This window comes from Phyllobates terribilis, unplaced genomic scaffold (genome assembly GCF_046119375.1).
Source record: "Phyllobates terribilis strain yellow unplaced genomic scaffold, ASM4611937v1 Scaffold_11__3_contigs__length_659146591, whole genome shotgun sequence".
Taxonomy (NCBI): domain Eukaryota; kingdom Metazoa; phylum Chordata; class Amphibia; order Anura; family Dendrobatidae; genus Phyllobates; species Phyllobates terribilis.
The window spans coordinates 106,491,341-106,514,946 of NW_027362771.1; the positions used below are offsets into that span (position 1 = coordinate 106,491,341).

At 42.0% G+C, this 23,606-nt stretch overlaps 1 protein-coding gene and 1 long non-coding RNA gene across 5 annotated transcripts in view; one reads left to right on the forward strand and one right to left on the reverse strand.

Annotated features, from left to right (window-relative positions):
• Nucleotides 1-7,530, reverse strand: part of LOC141165653 (uncharacterized) — a 30,975-nt gene extending 23,445 nt beyond the window's left edge. Inside the window, exons 1-2 of the long non-coding RNA XR_012251184.1 lie at nucleotides 7,149-7,530; nucleotides 4,869-5,007 (exon numbers count right to left, since the gene is read on the reverse strand). This is a non-coding gene — a long non-coding RNA (uncharacterized lncRNA). The remainder of the gene's footprint in view (nucleotides 1-4,868; nucleotides 5,008-7,148) is intronic.
• The window catches only part of LOC141165651 (uncharacterized), a 41,250-nt gene extending 32,587 nt beyond the window's left edge, over nucleotides 1-8,663 (forward strand). For all 4 annotated transcript variants that reach the window (XM_073651402.1, XM_073651399.1, XM_073651401.1 and 1 more), the window contains 3 exons: nucleotides 1,894-2,135; nucleotides 2,495-2,670; nucleotides 5,237-8,663. In XM_073651402.1, the coding sequence (XP_073507503.1) occupies nucleotides 1,894-2,135; nucleotides 2,495-2,670; nucleotides 5,237-6,860 (2,042 nt within the window). In that variant the 3' untranslated portion in view covers nucleotides 6,861-8,663. The remainder of the gene's footprint in view (nucleotides 1-1,893; nucleotides 2,136-2,494; nucleotides 2,671-5,236) is intronic.
• Nucleotides 8,664-23,606: the final 14,943 nt, after the last annotated feature.

A 23,606-nucleotide genomic window follows, 5' to 3' on the forward strand; every position in this document is an offset into this window, starting at 1 on the left:
ACCAAGACTAGTTCCCCTTTACAATAAACTTTTTCCCCTTCCCCTTTCCACCACGACCTCCGGATTAGGGATGGGCAAACTGTTTGGGTTCGTGACCGGGGTTGCGGCGATAAAGTAAGCCAATAGTTAATAATGTTAATATACTTACCGGGTGCGCATTCTCTCTTCCTGGTGTGACGCATCGCTCCGTCACTTCCAGGCCGCACCTTATCATCTTGGTGTATGTAATTGGCTGTGGCAAGTCACGTGACTATTCTCCCTGGAATTGACACAGCGTCGCGGCACAGCTGAACGGGATAACGCGGACATGGTAAGTATAATCAGCCTGATTATTAGCCATTAACTTGCTTTAACACTGCAACCCCAGTCACGAACCCAGGTAAAAACCACAAGTTCACCCATCCCTACTCAGGATTTCCCACTCGGCTTTTCTGCACACAGATTTGGTAAGCACTTGTTTGAGGCCAAATTCAACCTTTTTAGGGGAAACTGATGGATATGGCAATCGCTTCCTGAATGCAAAAAAAACCGCAGCTTTGGCAACACACACAGGTTTAGGAATTACACTTGTTCTCGGCACAAAATGCTAAAAAGCGATGGAGTACTAGCTATCTAATTGTGTAACGCGGATGGAGCTGTACGGAGTGCAGCAGCAATGTGTCTAACCAGTAACACTGAAAATGGTGGCGACTGCAAATGTCTGCTTCTTATATCCCTACAGACGTGATTTTGGTATCTAAAGAAACAGCCATAAAATGACACAAGCCCTTGTGTCTTCAACTTATGGATGTTTTATTCGCCCTGATTGGCGGCTGACCTGCAACATGCACACAGAAAATGCCGTGCAAGAGAAAAAAAATAGTCTGACACTACTGTTCCCACACCCCTCCTCTCAACAAACACATGCAAACACATCCCACCCGCTATCCTACCCGTTATCCTACACAGTCAGAAGGTAGAAGAAAAGCATCACTTAAACGCAGTAATGCTTTTTTTAATCCGATCACTCACTGAGCAAACCTTTGTTCGCTGACTTTTTTGGAAATTGGTCTGGTCTGACCAACCCAAACTGAATCGGCCATGTTCTTGCCGAATCTGAAATGGGCAAACACGTTCGAGCAAAGTTCACTCATCACTATCCAGGATGTCTTGTGACGGCTGAGAGTCAAGACTCCTATAGTAAATAACTGCAGCCCCTCCTCCTGATAGCATTGTGTTCCAGTACAGGTGAGGGATGATGAAGAAATGTAATTGCAACCCTGGTCTCCTGTGACATCCTGTTCTTTGACAAGACAAAGTGAAGGAATTCCCTCTCTCCCCTCGCCGCCACCCCCCCCCCTCCTCAACCCCAAAAAAGGGGGGGTTAGCTAGATAAGTATAAGTGTTTTGTTAGTTTAGAGTAAAGGTAGTTACATTGATAATGGTTTAAAAATAGATATTTTGAAATGAAATGTTGGGTACTGGCCCACACATTTTTAAGCAAATCTTCATTATTGTGGTGCTCTGGACCTTTTTTGGTCATGCATAGGTTAGAACGGTTATCCACTACTTGGAGACCGTTTCAGCACTGTCTCTCCTGGAGCTCTTGTAACATTGCTTGCAGGGAGGTATTGTGTGACATATCCAGTGTCCACTGCTGTTACTTCAGGTTTCTGATTTCTTAGGAGGGGTGAGTGAAGCGGTTGCTAATTGAACACATTGGATGTCATGCAAGCACTGGGAGAGCCATTGCTGACCTCTGGAACAGTGCCAGAAATTATGTAGGTATTATTTTGTTGTGGGTAAATTTAGAAACTGAGAAGGGGTTGGCTGAGTAGAGGACAGCCCCTTTAAATATTAGATACAAGTAATAGTTTAGTTAATTTGTAACTTTCTTTAAAATATTATGTTTAGATGCTGACATAAAGTTGTGTGACTTTCATCGGGAGAAAGCTTGGACAGAATGGGTTAACCAAAAAGTGCATGGTGTTCATGAAAATAAAAAAGAAGTTCTGGCCTTGCTTCGGGGCATAGCTCTTGCTTCTTCAAGAGAAGAACATGATACAGCCTTGGCTACTCTAACATCTAGCAATGTCTGGAAGAGAAATAAGATGTTGAGAATGTGGTTCTCACATAAATGGCTACCGGATATAAAGGTAAACCAACAAATATCTTTTGATTTTAGATTTATTGATACTATAGATTTATTTTATGGGTCATTATGATTATATTAATATCCAATATTTCAAATCTGATTGAAAATACTACCTAATCACAGGCAAGTAAATTTTTACTCAAAACAACATATATTTTTTGCATCAAGTACAAAGAAACATAGTTTTTACAATATGCAGAGCAGGGTTAAAGGCTTGCTTGGCATAACAAGCTGTATGTTATCTATATCTTGTAAGTAAAATCTGTCTTCATAACACCATTTTTTTATTTTTAATTGTTACTTTATAGGGCTGCTTTGCCGTATCAGTATGCTCTAACATGATTTTTTTTTTCTTACAAGAAATGGGCACATGTGTATCGTACTGGGACACAACAATTTGGAATCAATACCAACAATGGTCTAGAAAGGCAACATCAGACTTTGAAGCATTCTTATCTATCAAGTCTGAAAAACTGTAATTTAAGCCAGTTGATCCGTGTTCTGCATTTTGAATTTTTCACAGATATGTATCAAAAGTAAGTCCTTTTCAGTACTTTTTAGTGTATGCCTGTAATCATACATATCATGAACTTAACCTTACCAATAGTGTTAAATATTTTTTAGCTGTTTTCTTCTCCCATTTACCTGCATTTTTTCACATAGGTTTTTTTCTAGTTAGTAAATCAATTTAATCTTTGAATATTCCTTTTTAAAGGGATCCTGTCATCAGATCCATGATGCCCGAACTGCAGGCAGCATACATGATACTGGCTAGATTATATTGCAGATGTGTTATCTTACTCCAGGATGTTGCAGCATTTCTTAGTAACTCTGAAAAGCATGCTGGGAACCACGTGTCTCAGATTACAAGTGCAAACAGCAGGTCCTTCCCCAAACTATTCTCCCTGTCCTGCTCTGTATGACTGACAGGTCTCTCCCTATCAGTTTTTGAAGTGTGATGTACAGAAGCTTTCTGTGGACAGACGTGCTTCAAGCACTTGTCATCTAAGACACATGGTACCAGCATGCTTTACAGAGTTACTATGAACCAAGATATCTACAATATAATGTAGCCAGTATCTTTTATGCTGCCTGTGATTCAGGCATCATGGATCGTATTTCGGGTTGCCCATTACTTAAAGCACAATTTATCTTTTTTTTTTTTTTTTTTAACAGTACAGTGGTGCTTAAATGCAAGGCCTCTGGCTCCAGTCTTTACACTCACCTGCCTCAGTTTTCATCTGTTTCCAGCGTTACTACAGTTAGTGGAGATTTGGGATCTGCCAGCAGCTCCAGTTTTTTATGGGGTTGCTGTAGGTCACAAATCAATACATCTTTACGAGAGCCTAGATCTGCCTCTCATACTGCATTGAACACTTGTGAGGTTACTTCGGACTTCTATACAAAAGATGTTGCCATAGGAGTGACGCGGCACTTAAAGGATGAAGCCACGGGTCGGGAGGGTAAGTATAAGACAAGAGGCAGGGGAATTAAATTTAAAGCACCACTCCAGTGGTGCAATAAATAAAAAAAAAAAGCATGGAATGTTGCTTTAAAGCCAGAAACACACTGGGTGAAATGCATGTGAGATACTCCCACGAGTCTCACATGCCTCAACTGGCACGACCACCGGCTCTCTGGACAGGATCGGGTCAGCAGCTTTACAGAAACACATGCACCTGATACACTCCTGTCCAGAGAGCTGGCGGTCGTGCCAGGTGAGGCATGCGAGACTCTTGCGAGTATATCGCATGCATTTTGCCCAGTGTGTCTCCAGCTTTAAGGGGTTGTCCACTTGTAGGACAACCACTTCTTATTCTCCATGTGCGCACCCATCTAAAAAGAAAAAAATACCCTTGGGCCGGCACTGTTCAAGCGATGTCAGAACGATCCTTCCTGGAGCCTAGATGACATTGTTATGACAAGCAAGGTCCGAGACTAGTCACCTCCACCTTCATTCTCCTTGCCTTGGTATGCAGGAGCAATTGATATGAAGTGGGTGGCAGATGCAGAGTTCACTTAAGAATTTGAAGGTGGGGAGAAGGAAACTGGTGATGATTGGTTGTGAAGCTCACATGTCATAAAAATGGCACCTGGGCTATGGAAACGCGAGTTCGGACATCACTGGAACCGGACTGGCACTAGAGGGGAGTATAGGCTTTATTATTCTGGGGTTGAACATGGGGAGTGAGAAGGAGTAGTCCAAGCATTGGACAACCACTTTATGCAAAACCAAGAATGGGACCAAAAAGTCCAAAATATAATGCTTTTTTTTTTCACATAATTTTTGAAGGCTATGTTTTAAAACTTCATTTATTACTATTAAACAGGTTCTTGTATTTGTTTTTGTTTGTTTTTAAATGACAAAACAAAAAATGGGTGTATAGATACCCCAGAGTGAGTGTTTCAACTTCAAATTATTTTTTTTTTCTGTTTGTTGTAGCAGACTAATGAAATTAGAATTTTGTTTTAATCACATGAATATCCACATCATCCATTGGCAAATGATAGATTTTGAAGCCACAACCTCTCTACTGATGCACTGTACAGCCAGCTGTCAGTCAGTGTCGGGATGTGTTTACAGCCACTGCGCACTATTTACTGATGCACTGCTAAGGAAACATCTTCAGTTGTTCATGGCTAGGGATGGGCGAACTGTTTGGCTTTACCCGGGTTCGTGACCGGGGTTACTCCGTTAAAGCAAGCAAATAGTTACTACACCTAATATACTTACTGGGTAGGCGTTCTCTCTTCCTGCTGTGAAGAATCGCTGCGTCACTTCTGGGCCGCCCCTTATCTTCTGAGTGTATGTGATTGGCTGTGGCCAGTCACGTGACTATTCCCCCCGAAAGTGATGCAGCACCGCAGCAGAGCTGGAAGACAACGCAGACTCGGTAAGTATAATCAGTATGGTTATTAGCAGTTTGCTTTAACAAAGCAACCCCGCTCACAAACCCGGGTAAAACCGAGCAGTTTGCCCATCTCTACTCACAGCAGCAGGGCTTTCAGTGCGGCTTCCAAACCCTATTAACCTGTCAATTCACCCTATACCTTCAGGTTAACAGCTTTTTTTTTTTTAACTGACTTGTTTTATTTTCACAGATACGTACAGATGAATTTAACGAGTTCTGACTATTACCGAAAATACGTCGTAGAAGTCCCATCGTTTTTAAAAAATCGGCCTCGTGGATTCATTGACCATGTAATGCAGCGTTACTACAGTGGCCTTGATTTGTCACACCTTAAATGTTTGGACTCTGATAAGGGACTTTTTGAAGTTAAAAGCGAGTCTGCAATTGACTTAGAAAAAATGCATACTGTTTGTGTTGGATTGGATGGGCCCACTTGCACATGCAAAGACTGGCAGAAATTTCTGCTACCATGTAAACACATGTGTTTAATTTTGCGTGTTGCAAATTGGCAGTGGCATGACATTAATCCAGCATACTCTGAAAACCCCCTTTTTATCCTGGATAGTGATTGTTTTGTGGACACAAACACTAGGCATTGTGACAATGGTTTACAAGAACACGAGTGTAGACCACAAAATAGTGTCCGTTCAGATCCAACACTGCACGAATTGCCCTCTAGGAGGAGAAATCGGCTGACCTATTTGATTCGCCATTGTGTCAAAGTGTTAAAAAGATTTATAGACTCAGTATATCTTTTGGACAATCAAGACTTTGTGAAACATCTCACTGTTGAATTAAGTAATTTGTATTTACAATTACGGGAACAAATCCCCCAAGAAGGTGGCTTGCCACTGAAACCAGCACCAAAAATAACAGTCTCAAAAGCTATACAGGAGCTTCCTGTAAGAAAATATGGGAAACAAAAAAACATGGACATTCACAGAGTAGGATCTAAGGCAGAGAATAAAACAGCTGATGTATGGGAAACTGTGAATGTAGATGGACAAGGGGCTACCCCACAAACACCCCCAACAGAAAAGCTGGATTGTGTGTGGGTCACTGTAAAGAATATAAAATTGAGCTTCAGGGATCGTGCCTTGATAACCGAGCAAGAATGGTTAGACGATAATATAATTAATGCGTGCCAGAATTTAATTATAAAAGCATGCCCTAAAGTATCAGGTTTGATGGACACAGTAGTGTTGGCCCATTCTGACATTCCTTTGGTAACTGGCAGCCATATCATCCAGATCCACCATGTTGGCGCACATTGGCTAGTTTCAGCATGTAACAACAATTCGGTCACTGTATTTAACTCATTGCACTCCTCTTCCATTTCTGACACTCTGAAAAAACAAATTTTGAAAATGTACAAACCACTTTTCCACGGCTGTAATAAAATTCTGGATGTTACAATTATGTGTTGCCAGAAACAAAATGGAGCAAATGATTGTGGGCTTTTTGCAATTGCCAATGCAGTGGCATTAGCCGAAGGTGTAGATCTAAAGAGTGTAGAATTTAACCAGGCTGAGATGCGCAGTCATCTAATTTTATGCCTAGAAAAGGGTCGTTTGGAATTATTTCCTTATGAAACCAAGCTTCGTCAGAAAATATATAAAAAAAGGTTAACTCTTACAACTTACTGCCTTTGCCACGTGTACAAAGCACATGAACATATGGTGGAATGTTCCTTGTGCAAATCATGGTTTCACTTAGCATGTGTAAATATCAAAAAAGATGACAAACTTGTTACAACAAGAAAACGCTTTTACTGTCCCATGTGCCTAGAGAATAAAAACAAAAATTTACTTTAGGTAGGGTTGGGTGTTTTTGATATAGATAGAGATTATATATATCTATCTCACACTTAGAGCTTGTCCACCTTTTGTGGCTAGTTGCTAGTTACTTTTCTTGAATTCATACGTTTATGACCTAGAAAAAAATATTTAGCAAACTAGTTGTAATTGAAAATTTTGCACTATTTATCTCTTATGGCTGCTGTATTACAGTGTCTATTGTGGCTGCAGAATAAGTTAATAAGGTCAGGCACATAAAATAAAGATTAATCAGATGTGTTGAGGACCTATTTTTGTGGTACTTACTATTATACAGTTGACACTTTATCCTCACAGACTGCACAGTTCTCCACTCCATGCAATGGCTGCTGGTGAAAGCACATGTAACTAGGCCCATCCATCAGTCTTCTCCTGTAGATTTGAAGATTACAATTGGACAAGGCTGATAGAAAGGTCTGGTCAAATGCCCGGCCTCCTCTTCAAATGTCTGTTAAATAATCATACTGTCTTCCAATGCTGACCTTAGGTTATAGCAAACTTGATGGAACTAATTTTAATTTAATATTTACGAGTTGGATTTCTTTTTCTTTGCACTTTACCACTTTAAGTGGCTTGAAATAGTTGTTTACTATTCTATTTATATATGCATATTATGTGTGTGTGTATAATATCTGTTGCACATTAACATATTCGCTACAAACAAAAACAGTAAAGGGTTTATCACATGAACAATATACACTTTAATAGGTCTTGGAATAATGATACAGGTATGTAAAATTTGGCTTTATGAAAATTTATTCAAATCCAATGACTGACTTTTATTTTTTTTTATGCCCTGACCCCCCCTGCCCACCCAAAAGTATTGATTTTGCCCCCCTAAAAAATGCACACAAAATTGCGTATAAGCTACATGTACAAGAGACCTCTTTATTGTACCCACAAATTTACACTATTATATATAAAAATGTGTTCACCAGTCATTCGGCAACATTATTGGAAATTAATTTTTGCTCCTATTCCCTTCAAAGCTTCTCTCGCTCCCTTTTGTCTTATACAAGGCTGTGGACCTTCTCTGTGAAGCGCCCAGTAGTCGTCCCCCATCATGTTCACCTTCCATCACCTTATTCCACAAGGCTGTATACAAGTCCCCAGGCCAGTCTGTAATAATTTAAAAAACAGCATTTATTCTCACTGGAGGGGCAGCCTGGTCTGTTGGGCCTTGCTGATCTGGGCACAACGCCTCCTATTTTGTGAATGGCGTCCTGGTCTGCTTCATTTGGATAACGCGTCCTATGTCATATACACAGTCTCCTCCATTGCGCTCCTGCGCAGGTGCACTTCTCTCTGCACTGCTGAGGGCAGAACAAAGTATCTTAATGGGCCGGGAAAGCTGAAAGAAAGCCGGCCTTATCCCAAGATCTATTGATGAAAATGTATTTTGTTTGGAAAAACCATTCAAAGCAGATCCTGCCTCCTTGTGTGACCTGATCCATGTGATCTCTGCCATTACTCCTGCGCACCATGACACGCAATATCAATTCAAAGTCTTCATATCTCAGAAGTCCTCCATTGATTGTGGATGATCCGTGCCATCTTAGTGTACTACATACAGACCTCATTCTAATGGCAGGAACTATGAGCAACATGTTTTGTGTAATGTTACATTTGTTTGTTACTTTTTGTATTTTACAAATGTCAGTAACTTCTTCATATAGATGTTTTTTATATGTAACTAAAATCACAGGTTACTCTGGTACAAACGTTTTGCCTTTGTCAATGTTTTGTTATTTATATTTTTTTTAATTAAACAGTTTGAGAGAAGCTTGTTGTGGCATTAATGACCAGTAACTGATAGAGATCAAACTATCAAGGTGTATAAACGTTATATTTTCAAAAAATCCAGAAGTATCTACACAAATGTCCACAATAATAGATCTGCAACAATGTGGATCGTGTTCCTCCTGCAGACTATTTTATTAGGTCACAGCAGTGTTTCTTTGGCAATCTTGGTGCATCACAACCTTCTGTGGTGGTTTTGCATTCCAGGTGGCCTGGAGAACTAAATTTTTAGTGGTCACTGTGACGGGGTGTGTGACAGAGCAGGAAGGGACACCAGGCCGATGATCAAATAAATCTCGTTGGATTGAACAGGGAAAATGGAACAGCACGAATGAAGGTAATTCTGCTAGTCCGCAAAGAGTCCATAACAGCAGAAACAAGTCCGGGGGTGTCTCCCGGTAATCCGACGCCAGGGAAAATATAGAAATAGTCCTTGGATGAGTTCAATGGGTCCAGCAGATGAGGGACACAACACAATCCCACATGGCAACTTCTATCAATCCACACACGCCACGAGGATCTGGCCGCAGCCTGAGACCCTCCAGCGTTGGGAGTCACCACGCAACTGACTGGGCCAAATATGAGTCTATTGTTCTGTCTACTGGGATCAGCCTCTGGATGGGGGAAGGGTTCACATCCACTAGATGCAACAAGAAATGTTGACCTAGGCCTGATTACATTACAGTCCATGAACACAGGCCGAGTGAGGGACGTGCTGTTAGTCATATTGGATAAAACATAAGTTGCTGAGGTTAGGACCACCAGGGACCCCAATGTTACTTAGGAAAGACTGTCCATGTTTAATTAAGTAATTTTCACGTATACATAGCACAGGTCTGTCCATCCATTCATGGATTCTGTATGGGACTAATAAAAAATAGGCCATCACAGCACTCGGCTATGTCATTTATGTACAGTACAGACCAAAAGTTTGGACACACCTTCTCATTTAAAGATTTTTCTGTATTTTCATGACTATGAAAATTGTACATTCACACTGAAGGCATCAAAACTATGAATTAACACATGTGGAATTATATACTTAACAAAAAAAAAAGTGTGAAAAAACTGAAAATATGTCTTATATTCTAGGTTCTTCAAAGTAGCCACCTTTTGCTTTGATGACTGCTTTGCACACTCTTGGCATTCTCTTTGAAGAACCTAGAATATAAGACATATTTTCCGTTGTTTCATACTTTTTTGTTACGTATATAATTCCACATGTGTTAATTCATAGTTTTGATGCCTTCAGTGTGAATGTACAGTTTTCAAAGTCATGAAAATACAGAAAAATCTTTAAATGAGGTGTGTCCAAACTTTTGGTCTGTACTGTACATAAATGCATACAAAATATTAACTACTCGAGCTAAATTGCTGCGTTATCACCTTAAAAGAACTATGCACCTGATTAATGTTCATGCCAGTCTTGATGAGAGGGCGGGGGTGAAGAACGCAGCATACAAACAAACTCCGAGGGGATGGTGAGTTGAACCCTCTCCTCCCTCTTTTTTGCCTTTAATGCAAAGCATCAATAATAGGGCCTAGAACTCAGCAGTATCTTTATCTCATTAGATTTGAACTTAAGATGGTCCTGGCTCCAGACATCCCTCACCAGGAGATGTCAGGATACATTAGCTCTATTAAAGTTTCTACCTGGATATACCTGATAAAACAATCAAAAGACTTGTGTGTGCTAAAAAAACGTTATGAAATGACGAACGACCTCGCCGAGTTTATTCACTGTCCACACTTTCTCTTGCAGCTCTATGCCCTCATCATGTGACATACCAGCCTCCGGACCAATTGTCTCAATAAATCGCTATCTCAAGTGTGTTTTCTCCCGACGCGTTTCATCGGCCCCACCATCAGGGGAGTAAGGCCGTGCAGGGATCACCGTTTCCAGGTGACTCCCTTATAGACATTACTGCCTGCCCAAATATTATGAACCTCAGGGCAGCAACTCCCATCTAGTCACCTCTGTAGTGAGACAGAATGGAGTTGCTGTACAGAGGACATCCATATACACAGTACAGTGCACAGAAATCATGAGCCTCGGTGCAGTAACTCTGATCTAGTCACCTCTGTACTGAGACATCTAGAATGAAGTTTCTGTAAAGAGGACGTCCTTATACACAGTACATTGTGCCCACAAATCATGGACCTCAGGGCAGCAGCTCAATCTTGTCATCTCTGTGCTGAGACATATAGATTGGAGTTGCTGCAGGGTGTTTTATTATTTCTTGGCAGACATTATACAAGATTACAGCCACAATTCATTAAGAAACAAATTTTGCAAGCCAGTATTAATAAAAGGTGAGAGGTACAAAGCTGGGCCAGTTTTTTTTTTTTGGTTAACTTAAAAAAAATTTTTTTTATATTATCACTTTTCACAGTTTAAAAACTTACACAAAGCTCTGATTGTTCATGTTTGACAAAATGTTACTTTTCTTGTCTGTCCACAAGTCCTGGTCAGCCCCAGCATTTTGAAGAGCGGGTGGACATTATCATAATTTACATCACAAAAGTGGCAAAAATGATCACATAAATGTTTTATAGCTCCGCCCACTCTTCAGAAATGTCGATGCTGTGGCTGTGATTGGTGGAAATACAGTAAAAGTCAAATTCGGCCAAAACTGAACAATCAGTGCTGTGTGTAATTATTTATGTTACAAAAAGTGACAATACATACATCCATATATAATTCCTATGCCACTAGATTGGAATCTATGAGGAGCTCCTGGAATTAACGCCATTCTGGAGGTTTCAGTCATGAGCCGTCTAGATTGCATTTGATCCTATGAGGACATCGCTCCAGCAACTCCATTCTAGTCAGGTCAGCAATGAACTGTACAGAATAGAAGCTACAGGGACATCATCTAAAAACCCACTCCGATCTATACGGCTCACTAGTGAATCAGCTAGAATGGAGTTGCTCAAATGAGGTCCTCAAAAAATCCACTCCAATACAATGTTGTAAATTATGAGGACTCTGTTGCTGCGCTCTGTTATGTTTCTCCCTACGAAGATCCTCTCACTCTTTGAAAAACTCAATTCCAGTCACCTCAGCACCAAACTGTACAGTTTGGAGGCTACAGGGATATCCTCAAAATACCCACTCCGATCTAGACGGCTCTCTAGTGAATCAGCTAGAATGGAGTTGCTCAAATGAGGACCTCAAAAAATCCACTCCAATCCTATGTTGTAAATTATAAGGACTGTCGGCTGCACTCTGTTATGTTTTTCCCCACGAGGCTACACCGACTCTTTGAAAAACTCAATTCCAGTCACCTCAGCACAAAACTGTACAGAGTGAAGGCTACAGGAAGATCCTCAAAAAATCCACCCCGATCTAGACGGCTCTCTAGTGAATCAGCTAGAATGGAGTTGCTAAAATGAGGTCCTCAAAAAATCCACTGCGATCTATACGGCTCACTAGTGAATCAGCTAGAATGGAGTTGCTCAAATGAGGACCTCAAAAGATCCACTCCAATACAATGTTGTAAATTATGAGGACTCTGTTGCTGCGCTCTGTTATGTTTCTCCCTGCAAAGCTCCGCTCACTCTTTGAAAAACGCGATTCCCGTCACCTCAGCACCAAACTGTACAGTTTGGAGGCTACAGGGATATCCTCAAAATACCCACTCCGATCTAGACGGCTCTCTAGTGAATCAGCTAGAATGGAGTTGCTAAAATGAGGTCCTCAAAAAATCCACTCCGATCTAGACGGCTCACTAGTGAATCAGCTAGAATGGAGTTGCTCAAATGAGGACCTCAAAAAATCCACTCCAATCCTATGTTGTAAATTATGAGGACTGTCGGCTGCGCTCTGTTATGTTTTTCCTCACGAGGCTACACCTAATCTTTGAAAAACTTAATTCCAGTCACCTCAGCACCAAACTGTACAGAGTGAAGGCTACAGGAAGATCCTCAAAAAATCCACACCGATCTAGACGGCTCTCTAGTGAATCAGCTAGAATGGAGTTGCTAAAATGAGGTCCTCAAAAAATCCACTCCAATACAATGTTGTAAATTATGAGGACTCTGTTGCTGTGCTCTGTTATGTTTCTCCCTGCAAAGCTCCGCTCACTCTTTGAAAAACTTGATTCCCGTCACCTCAGCACCAAACTGTACATAGTGAAGGCTACAGGAAGATCCTCAAAAAATCCACTGCGATCTATACGGCTCACTAGTGAATCAGCTAGAATGGAGTTGCTAAAATGAGGTCCTCAAAAAATCCACTCCGATCTAGACGGCTCACTAGTGAATCAGCTAGAATGGAGTTGCTCAAATGAGGACCTCAAAAAATCCACTCCAATCCTATGTTGTAAATTATGAGGACTGTCGGCTGCACTCTGTTATGTTTTTCCTCACGAGGCTACACCTAATCTTTGAAAAACTCAATTTCAGTCACCTCAGCACCAAACTGTACAGAGTGAAGGCTACAGGAAGATCCTCAAAAAATCCACTCCGATCTAGACGGCTCACTAGTGAATCAGCTAGAATGGAGTTGCTCAAATGAGGACCTCAAAAAATCCACTCCAATACAATGTTGGAAATTATGAGGACTCTGTTGCTGCGCTCTGTTATGTTTCTCCCTGCAAAGCTCCGCTCACTCTTTGAAAAACTCGATTCCCGTCACCTCAGCACCAAACTGTACAGTTTGGAGGCTACAGGGATATCCTCAAAATACCCACTCCGATCTAGACGGCTCTCTAGTGAATCAGCTAGAATGGAGTTGCTAAAATGAGGTCCTCAAAAAATCCACTCCGATCTAGACGGCTCACTAGTGAATCAGCTAGAATGGAGTTGCTCAAATGAGGACCTCAAAAAATCCACTCCAATCCTATGTTGTAAATTATGAGGACTGTCGGCTGCGCTCTGTTATGTTTTTCCTCACGAGGCTACACCTAATCTTTGAAAAACTTAATTCCTGTCACCTCAGCACCAAACTGTACAGAGTGAAGGCTACAGGAAGATCCTCAAAAAATCCACACCGATCTAGACGGCTCTCTAGTGAATCAGCTAGAATGGAGTTGCTAAAATGAGGTCCTCAAAAAATCCACTCCAATACAATGTTGGAAATTATGAGGACTCTGTTGCTGCGCTCTGTTATGTTTCTCCCTGCAAAGCTCCGCTCACTCTTTGAAAAACTCGATTCCCGTCACCTCAGCACCAAACTGTACAGTTTGGAGGCTACAGGGATATCCTCAAAATACCCACTCCGATCTAGACGGCTCTCTAGTGAATCAGCTAGAATGGAGTTGCTAAAATGAGGTCCTCAAAAAATCCACTCCGATCTAGACGGCTCACTAGTGAATCAGCTAGAATGGAGTTGCTCAAATGAGGACCTCAAAAAATCCACTCCAATCCTATGTTGTAAATTATGAGGACTGTCGGCTGCGCTCTGTTATGTTTTTCCTCACGAGGCTACACCTAATCTTTGAAAAACTTAATTCCTGTCACCTCAGCACCAAACTGTACAGAGTGAAGGCTACAGGAAGATCCTCAAAAAATCCACACCGATCTAGACGGCTCTCTAGTGAATCAGCTAGAATGGAGTTGCTAAAATGAGGTCCTCAAAAAATCCACTCCAATACAATGTTGTAAATTATGAGGACTCTGTTGCTGTGCTCTGTTATGTTTCTCCCTGCAAAGCTCCGCTCACTCTTTGAAAAACTCGATTCCCGTCACCTCAGCACCAAACTGTACAGTTTGGAGGCTACAGGGATATCCTCAAAATACCCACTCCGATCTAGACGGCTCTCTAGTGAATCAGCTAGAATGGAGTTGCTAAAATGAGGTCCTCAAAAAATCCACTCCGATCTAGATGGCTCACTAGTGAATCAGCTAGAATGGAGTTGCTCAAATGAGGACCTCAAAAAATCCACTCCAATCCTATGTTGTAAATTATGAGGACTGTCGGCTGCGCTCTGTTATGTTTTTCCTCACGAGGCTACACCTAATCTTTGAAAAACTTAATTCCAGTCACCTCAGCACCAAACTGTACAGAGTGAAGGCTACAGGAAGATCCTCAAAAAATCCACACCGATCTAGACGGCTCTCTAGTGAATCAGCTAGAATGGAGTTGCTAAAATGAGGTCCTCAAAAAATCCACTCCAATACAATGTTGTAAATTATGAGGACTCTGTTGCTGTGCTCTGTTATGTTTCTCCCTGCAAAGCTCCGCTCACTCTTTGAAAAACTCGATTCCCGTCACCTCAGCACCAAACTGTACATAGTGAAGGCTACAGGAAGATCCTCAAAAAATCCACTCCGATCTATACGGCTCACTAGTGAATCAGCTAGAATGGAGTTGCTCAAATGAGGACCTCAAAAGATCCACTCCAATACAATGTTGTAAATTATGAGGACTCTGTTGCTGCGCTCTGTTATGTTTCTCCCTGCAAAGCTCCGCTCACTCTTTGAAAAACTCGATTCCCGTCACCTCAGCACCAAACTGTACAGTTTGGAGGCTACAGGGATATCCTCAAAATACCCACTCCGATCTAGACGGCTCTCTAGTGAATCAGCTAGAATGGAGTTGCTAAAATGAGGTCCTCAAAAAATCCACTCCGATCTAGACGGCTCACTAGTGAATCAGCTAGAATGGAGTTGCTCAAATGAGGACCTCAAAAAATCCACTCCAATCCTATGTTGTAAATTATGAGGACTGTCGGCTGCACTCTGTTATGTTTTTCCTCACGAGGCTACACCTAATCTTTGAAAAACTCAATTTCAGTCACCTCAGCACCAAACTGTACAGAGTGAAGGCTACAGGAAGATCCTCAAAAAATCCACTCCGATCTAGACGGCTCACTAGTGAATCAGCTAGAATGGAGTTGCTCAAATGAGGACCTCAAAAAATCCACTCCAATACAATGTTGGAAATTATGAGGACTCTGTTGCTGCGCTCTGTTATGTTTCTCCCTGCAAAGCTCCGCTCACTCTTTGAAAAACTCGATTCCCGTTACCTCAGCACCAAACTGTACAGTTTGGAGGCTACAGGGATATCCTCAAAATACCCACTCCGATCTAGACGGCTCTCTAGTGAATCAGCTAGAATGGAGTTGCTAAAATGAGGTCCTCAAAAAATCCACTCCGATCTAGACGGCTCACTAGTGAATCAGCTAGAATGGAGTTGCTCAAATGAGGACCTCAAAAAATCCACTCCAATCCTATGTTGTAAATTATGAGGACTGTCGGCTGCGCTCTGTTATGTTTTTCCTCACGAGGCTACACCTAATCTTTGAAAAACTTAATTCCAGTCACCTCAGCACCAAACTGTACAGAGTGAAGGCTACAGGAAGATCCTCAAAAAATCCACACCGATCTAGACGGCTCTCTAGTGAATCAGCTAGAATGGAGTTGCTAAAATGAGGTCCTCAAAAAATCCACTCCAATACAATGTTGTAAATTATGAGGACTCTGTTGCTGTGCTCTGTTATGTTTCTCCCTGCAAAGCTCCGCTCACTCTTTGAAAAACTTGATTCCCGTCACCTCAGCACCAAACTGTACATAGTGAAGGCTACAGGAAGATCCTCAAAAAATCCACTGCGATCTATACGGCTCACTAGTGAATCAGCTAGAATGGAGTTGCTAAAATGAGGTCCTCAAAAAATCCACTCCGATCTAGACGGCTCACTAGTGAATCAGCTAGAATGGAGTTGCTCAAATGAGGACCTCAAAAAATCCACTCCAATCCTATGTTGTAAATTATGAGGACTGTCGGCTGCACTCTGTTATGTTTTTCCTCACGAGGCTACACCTAATCTTTGAAAAACTCAATTTCAGTCACCTCAGCACCAAACTGTACAGAGTGAAGGCTACAGGAAGATCCTCAAAAAATCCACTCCGATCTAGACGGCTCACTAGTGAATCAGCTAGAATGGAGTTGCTCAAATGAGGACCTCAAAAAATCCACTCCAATACAATGTTGGAAATTATGAGGACTCTGTTGCTGCGCTCTGTTATGTTTCTCCCTGCAAAGCTCCGCTCACTCTTTGAAAAACTCGATTCCCGTCACCTCAGCACCAAACTGTACAGTTTGGAGGCTACAGGGATATCCTCAAAATACCCACTCCGATCTAGACGGCTCTCTAGTGAATCAGCTAGAATGGAGTTGCTAAAATGAGGTCCTCAAAAAATCCACTCCGATCTAGACGGCTCACTAGTGAATCAGCTAGAATGGAGTTGCTCAAATGAGGACCTCAAAAAATCCACTCCAATCCTATGTTGTAAATTATGAGGACTGTCGGCTGCGCTCTGTTATGTTTTTCCTCACGAGGCTACACCTAATCTTTGAAAAACTTAATTCCTGTCACCTCAGCACCAAACTGTACAGAGTGAAGGCTACAGGAAGATCCTCAAAAAATCCACACCGATCTAGACGGCTCTCTAGTGAATCAGCTAGAATGGAGTTGCTAAAATGAGGTCCTCAAAAAATCCACTCCAATACAATGTTGTAAATTATGAGGACTCTGTTGCTGTGCTCTGTTATGTTTCTCCCTGCAAAGCTCCGCTCACTCTTTGAAAAACTCGATTCCCGTCACCTCAGCACCAAACTGTACAGTTTGGAGGCTACAGGGATATCCTCAAAATACCCACTCCGATCTAGACGGCTCTCTAGTGAATCAGCTAGAATGGAGTTGCTAAAATGAGGTCCTCAAAAAATCCACTCCGATCTAGATGGCTCACTAGTGAATCAGCTAGAATGGAGTTGCTCAAATGAGGACCTCAAAAAATCCACTCCAATCCTATGTTGTAAATTATGAGGACTGTCGGCTGCGCTCTGTTATGTTTTTCCTCACGAGGCTACACCTAATCTTTGAAAAACTTAATTCCAGTCACCTCAGCACCAAACTGTACAGAGTGAAGGCTACAGGAAGATCCTCAAAAAATCCACACCGATCTAGACGGCTCTCTAGTGAATCAGCTAGAATGGAGTTGCTAAAATGAGGTCCTCAAAAAATCCACTCCAATACAATGTTGTAAATTATGAGGACTCTGTTGCTGTGCTCTGTTATGTTTCTCCCTGCAAAGCTCCGCTCACTCTTTGAAAAACTCGATTCCCGTCACCTCAGCACCAAACTGTACATAGTGAAGGCTACAGGAAGATCCTCAAAAAATCCACTCCGATCTATACGGCTCACTAGTGAATCAGCTAGAATGGAGTTGCTCAAATGAGGACCTCAAAAGATCCACTCCAATACAATGTTGTAAATTATGAGGACTCTGTTGCTGCGCTCTGTTATGTTTCTCCCTGCAAAGCTCCGCTCACTCTTTGAAAAACTCGATTCCCGTCACCTCAGCACCAAACTGTACAGTTTGGAGGCTACAGGGATATCCTCAAAATACCCACTCCGATCTAGACGGCTCTCTAGTGAATCAGCTAGAATGGAGTTGCTAAAATGAGGTCCTCAAAAAATCCACTCCGATCTAGACGGCTCACTAGTGAATCAGCTAGAATGGAGTTGCTCAAATGAGGACCTCAAAAAATCCACTCCAATCCTATGTTGTAAATTATGAGGACTGTCGGCTGCACTCTGTTATGTTTTTCCTCACGAGGCTACACCTAATCTTTGAAAAACTTAATTCCAGTCACCTCAGCACCAAACTGTACAGAGTGAAGGCTACAGGAAGATCCTCAAAAAATCCACACCGATCTAGACGGCTCTCTAGTGAATCAGCTAGAATGGAGTTGCTAAAATGAGGTCCTCAAAAAATCCACTCCAATACAATGTTGTAAATTATGAGGACTCTGTTGCTGTGCTCTGTTATGTTTCTCCCTGCAAAGCTCCGCTCACTCTTTGAAAAACTCGATTCCCGTCACCTCAGCACCAAACTGTACATAGTGAAGGCTACAGGAAGATCCTCAAAAAATCCACTCCGATCTATACGGCTCACTAGTGAATCAGCTAGAATGGAGTTGCTCAAATGAGGACCTCAAAAGATCCACTCCAATACAATGTTGTAAATTATGAGGACTGTCGGCTGCGCTCTGTTATGTTTTTCCTCACGAGGCTACACCTAATCTTTGAAAAACTTAATTCCAGTCACCTCAGCACCAAACTGTACAGAGTGAAGGCTACAGGAAGATCCTCAAAAAATCCACACCGATCTAGACGGCTCTCTAGTGAATCAGCTAGAATGGAGTTGCTAAAATGAGGTCCTCAAAAAATCCACTCCAATACAATGTTGTAAATTATGAGGACTCTGTTGCTGTGCTCTGTTATGTTTCTCCCTGCAAAGCTCCGCTCACTCTTTGAAAAACTCGATTCCCGTCACCTCAGCACCAAACTGTACATAGTGAAGGCTACAGGAAGATCCTCAAAAAATCCACTCCGATCTATACGGCTCACTAGTGAATCAGCTAGAATGGAGTTGCTCAAATGAGGACCTCAAAAGATCCACTCCAATACAATGTTGTAAATTATGAGGACTCTGTTGCTGCGCTCTGTTATGTTTCTCCCTGCAAAGCTCCGCTCACTCTTTGAAAAACTCGATTCCCGTCACCTCAGCACCAAACTGTACAGTTTGGAGGCTACAGGGATATCCTCAAAATACCCACTCCGATCTAGACGGCTCTCTAGTGAATCAGCTAGAATGGAGTTGCTAAAATGAGGTCCTCAAAAAATCCACTCCGATCTAGACGGCTCACTAGTGAATCAGCTAGAATGGAGTTGCTCAAATGAGGACCTCAAAAAATCCACTCCAATCCTATGTTGTAAATTATGAAACTGTACAGAGTGAAGGCTACAGGAAATCCTCAAAAAATCCACTCCGATCTAGACGGCTCACTAGTGAATCAGCTAGAATGGAGCTGCTAAAATGAGGTCCTCAAAAAATCCACTCCAATACAATGTTGTAAATTATGAGCACTCTTTCGCTGCGCTCTGTTATGTTATTCCCCGCGTAAAACTGAACGATCAGCGCTGTGTGTGATTATTTATATTATAAAAAGCGATAATAAAATGCAAGTTTGATTAATCATGAAAAAAATAAAATTTTGCCCTTTGGAAATACGTAATAAATATAACAGTTTCAGCAAGTACCTAAAAAATAAAAACATGAAATCATTAGAATTATAAAGCTGATATATATCTACAATGTGTGTACATTCCAATTCCACTACATTGCAGACTATGAGGATCCGGGAATCTGCTCCATTCTGGACATTGGAGGTGATTTTTTGAGGAACATCACTGTAGAAACTGAACTGTCTAGAATGGAGAAGCTGCAGAGAGATCATCAAAAGATCAACTCCGATCCAGTCACCTCACCAGTGAATCAGCTAGAGTGGAGTTGCTAAAATGAGGTCCTCAAAAACATGTCACTACAGTGAGGCCTCAAAAATTCAACTCCGATCTAGTCACCTCACCAGTGAACCGTCTAGAGTGGAGTTGCTGGAATGAGGACCACAAAATATCCACTCCGATCTAGTCACTTCAGTAGTGAGCCGTCTAGAGTGGAGTTGATAAAATGAGGCCTCAAAAAATCAACTCCGATTTAGACGGCTCACTGGTGAATCAGCTAGAATGGAGTTGATTGTTTGAGGACCACAAAAAATCAACTCCAAACTAGACGCAACCGTTTCCTGATGGTGGTACACGTCCATGTCATTCAGGCCTCTGCCAATACCACACAGTAGTGGTTTCATGCTCTCAAGTGTCGCAATCATCCAACTGCTATAGCAGAAGCGCATAAAAAGTACGTACATGCAATCCATGCTCAGCACAATGTTACATTGCCATTTCCCGAAGCATGCACTAAGAGAACACTACACTTTATCACCTGCGTGGCTTACCACTAGTGTTTGTGGGGCCACTCATTAGCATTGATACATGCATAGTGATATCAATCACGGGGACCTGTCAGCTTTCTGCTGACCTTACCAGAAAGTGCATTGAGACGAGCCAACAATCAGCGCATGTGCGTTCATAACATAGGCTCTTCCTGATTCTTGGCCCATATAAATATTCCAGCAATCACCTGAAGAATGAACAAAACGCTCTTTCGTTGGCTGATTGCATCATTTACACCAACATATAGATCTGAGCAAAACATTCGCAGTACCCTGGTTTGGCACATACTTTGGTACTTCATGACAGCCAGAACAGGGCAGTGCGAATGTCCTTGGCCAGCCATCAAATGTCGCCATCCTAGTTGCCTCTTCTAATTACGTCAGAGGTACTTAGTGATAGCAGGGATGTCCGACATGGCAGTATTTGAATGCCAGCCAAGGAAGTTCGCACTGTCCTGTTCAAGCTGCCATTGAGTACCATATTGGATGTCAGACAGGATAGTGTGAATATTTTGTCTAATCTCTATTGGTATGAAAGTCATTGGCAACACATCCACTCGTGTAAACGGGGGATGTGCTGCCAATAATATGATGTGAACTATGGGGAAAGAATAATATTCTGTTCCAGTGTAAACTGTTCAGTAAACAAGTACTAATCAACTTGAATATTGTCAATAGTATTAAACAGTCACATTTAGGCTAAGGCTACATGTCACGTGGCCAAAGTTTGCTATTGTCGCTGCTACATTGCAGTGCAATAAAAGTCAATGGGGTTTGTATTGCGACCCTGAGAGTATTGCAACCGTGAGAAGCAAGTCACAAAAAAATCAGACGCGGTTTGATTGCTTGGTGCAGTCGCAGTAACCTCAGGATCCCAATGCGATCCCATTGATTTGTATTGCCCTGCGATATAGCAGCGATGCCTAGGTAACTTTGGCCATGAGACACATGTCACAACTAAAATCACCGTATAGCTGAAGCCTAAAGGTGCAATTACACTATATACAAGTAGATCGGTGTCCCTTTACTGGCCTGTTCACACTGGCTTATAAATACTGATGGGAATGGGACAATTGTTAATACGTTCATTCTGTTGCCATACATCTTGTTATCTGCAGCACAACCCCTGTTTTCACGGAGTGATGAGAATAATGATTTTTATGCCAGCATAAATGATCTAGTCACTTGAAGAACTAGCATTTTGCTCGGCCGTCGGATGATTTCTGGTGTGTTACACAGGCTGATAGTTGGAAATAAGCGTTCTTATGAACATTTGTCTAACTGCCCCTTTCAGCGCTTAGTTTAGAACAAATCACGGTGTCATTGGTATCACTAGATTTTGGTACCCAATGCACACAGTGTGAAGATTACAACCACAACTAGCTTTAGGAGCTTTGCTAGAGTCATCCAAAGATTTACAGCTGGATATGATCTTATGGCTGAGGCTCATGCAAAGCAAAACCCATTATTGTGACTCTGAAAAGGCCTTTAGACAATCATCTCTAAACAGGCAATACTTTGGGACACAAGCTATGCTATACCCTGTGGCATGGGCCATGTTACATGACAAAATTCAGAATAATGAAGTGAGCTTTGTCTCAGCTACATAAAGAGCGACTGGGATAACAGGAGAGGAGCAGCTGATTTAAAGGGGTTGTCCACTACTCTGACAACCCCTTCTCAGTCCTCAGGTTTTCCCCTTGTAAAATAATAGCACCTATACTCACCTGTAGTGCAGTTCCAGCGGGGTCTGCATTGGCTCTCCTAGGGATCGCTTAAAGGGATCTGTCACCAGGTCTTTGCTACCTTATCTTACAGCAGCATAATGTTGGAAAAGAGACCCTGAATCTAACGATGTATAGCTTAGTATACTGGGTGCAACAGTTGTGACACAATCAGAGTTCTTAGATGCACCATGAAGCAGAGCCCAGAAAACTAACCCTGCCCTCACCAAAGCTCTCTATGTCTATAGACAGTGAGCTGCTTATCAAAGGAGAGGACGTGATCGGACTGCTTGGCGACCTAGCGGAGCTAGTTTGGGCAGTGATAATCTTCTGGTGATAAAACCTTCATTATAAGTAAACAACAGCTTACAGACTAATACATTAAACATCGCTGAATTCAGTGTTTTAACCCCTACCTTGTAAAGTCCACAGGTTACATAGCAAAAACCTGCTGATAAATTTCCTTTAACATTGTTATGCCACACGATCTCTGCGGCCAATCAGCTCTGGCTTCACTCTCCCAGCCTTCATACACATCACATACAACCAGAGGAAGTGAGTAGGTCAAAGGACAAATTATAATTACATCTGTATTTTGCTCAAATTTCTTTACATGTGCTTACGGAATAAGAGATCTAATACTGGTCTGGTGAAAGGGACTCTAACTGTTCATGGGCAAGGTAGTTCAAAATATTTGCCTTTACCCGGGCACTGGCAACCCACACTACATTATTGTATACACTACATTCAGTTGGTCCAAACTGCCGCAGCTAGGTTAATAACCAACCTCGTCATGCACCAACAACACCAGTGCTCTGCACACTGAACTGGCTAACTGTAAAATGGAGAACAACTTTTAAATCTGCCTGATGACCTTTAACCCCTTACAACATATGGACCAAACTGTACATTTCAAATTGCAAGTAATTTACCGCAATCCTCTGTACAGATACGTGGTAGGGATGGCATGGACACAGGAGTTGTGCTCGTGCTAAACTCCTATAGCGTGTTGAATGGGGATATCAGTGTGTGATGAGTTTGACAGATGGAGATCGCTCTCTTTGTCAGTGTCACGGGGTTACCGCGACAGGTTGGAGCCAGGAGACCTCAGCACGGAGGGCTCCTCCTCCAACTCCGAGAAGAAGCACTTCTCCGTCATTTTAAATGTATTTATTTCTTCCAGCAGAACAGGGATTAAGTGGCCATGTTGGATTTCCCTGTGCTCACAGCTGAGCTCGGTTAGCCACTCCCTTTCCCTTTATAACATGGGCTCTGATACTAAGTCCTTGTCAGAGCTATTACTTGCTGTAACATACCTGGCGGCGTCCTTGCATGGTGGTCCATCTCCCACTGTGCAAGAGCGCGCACTTGATCTCCTGTCCAGAATGTCTCTCTGGCTTC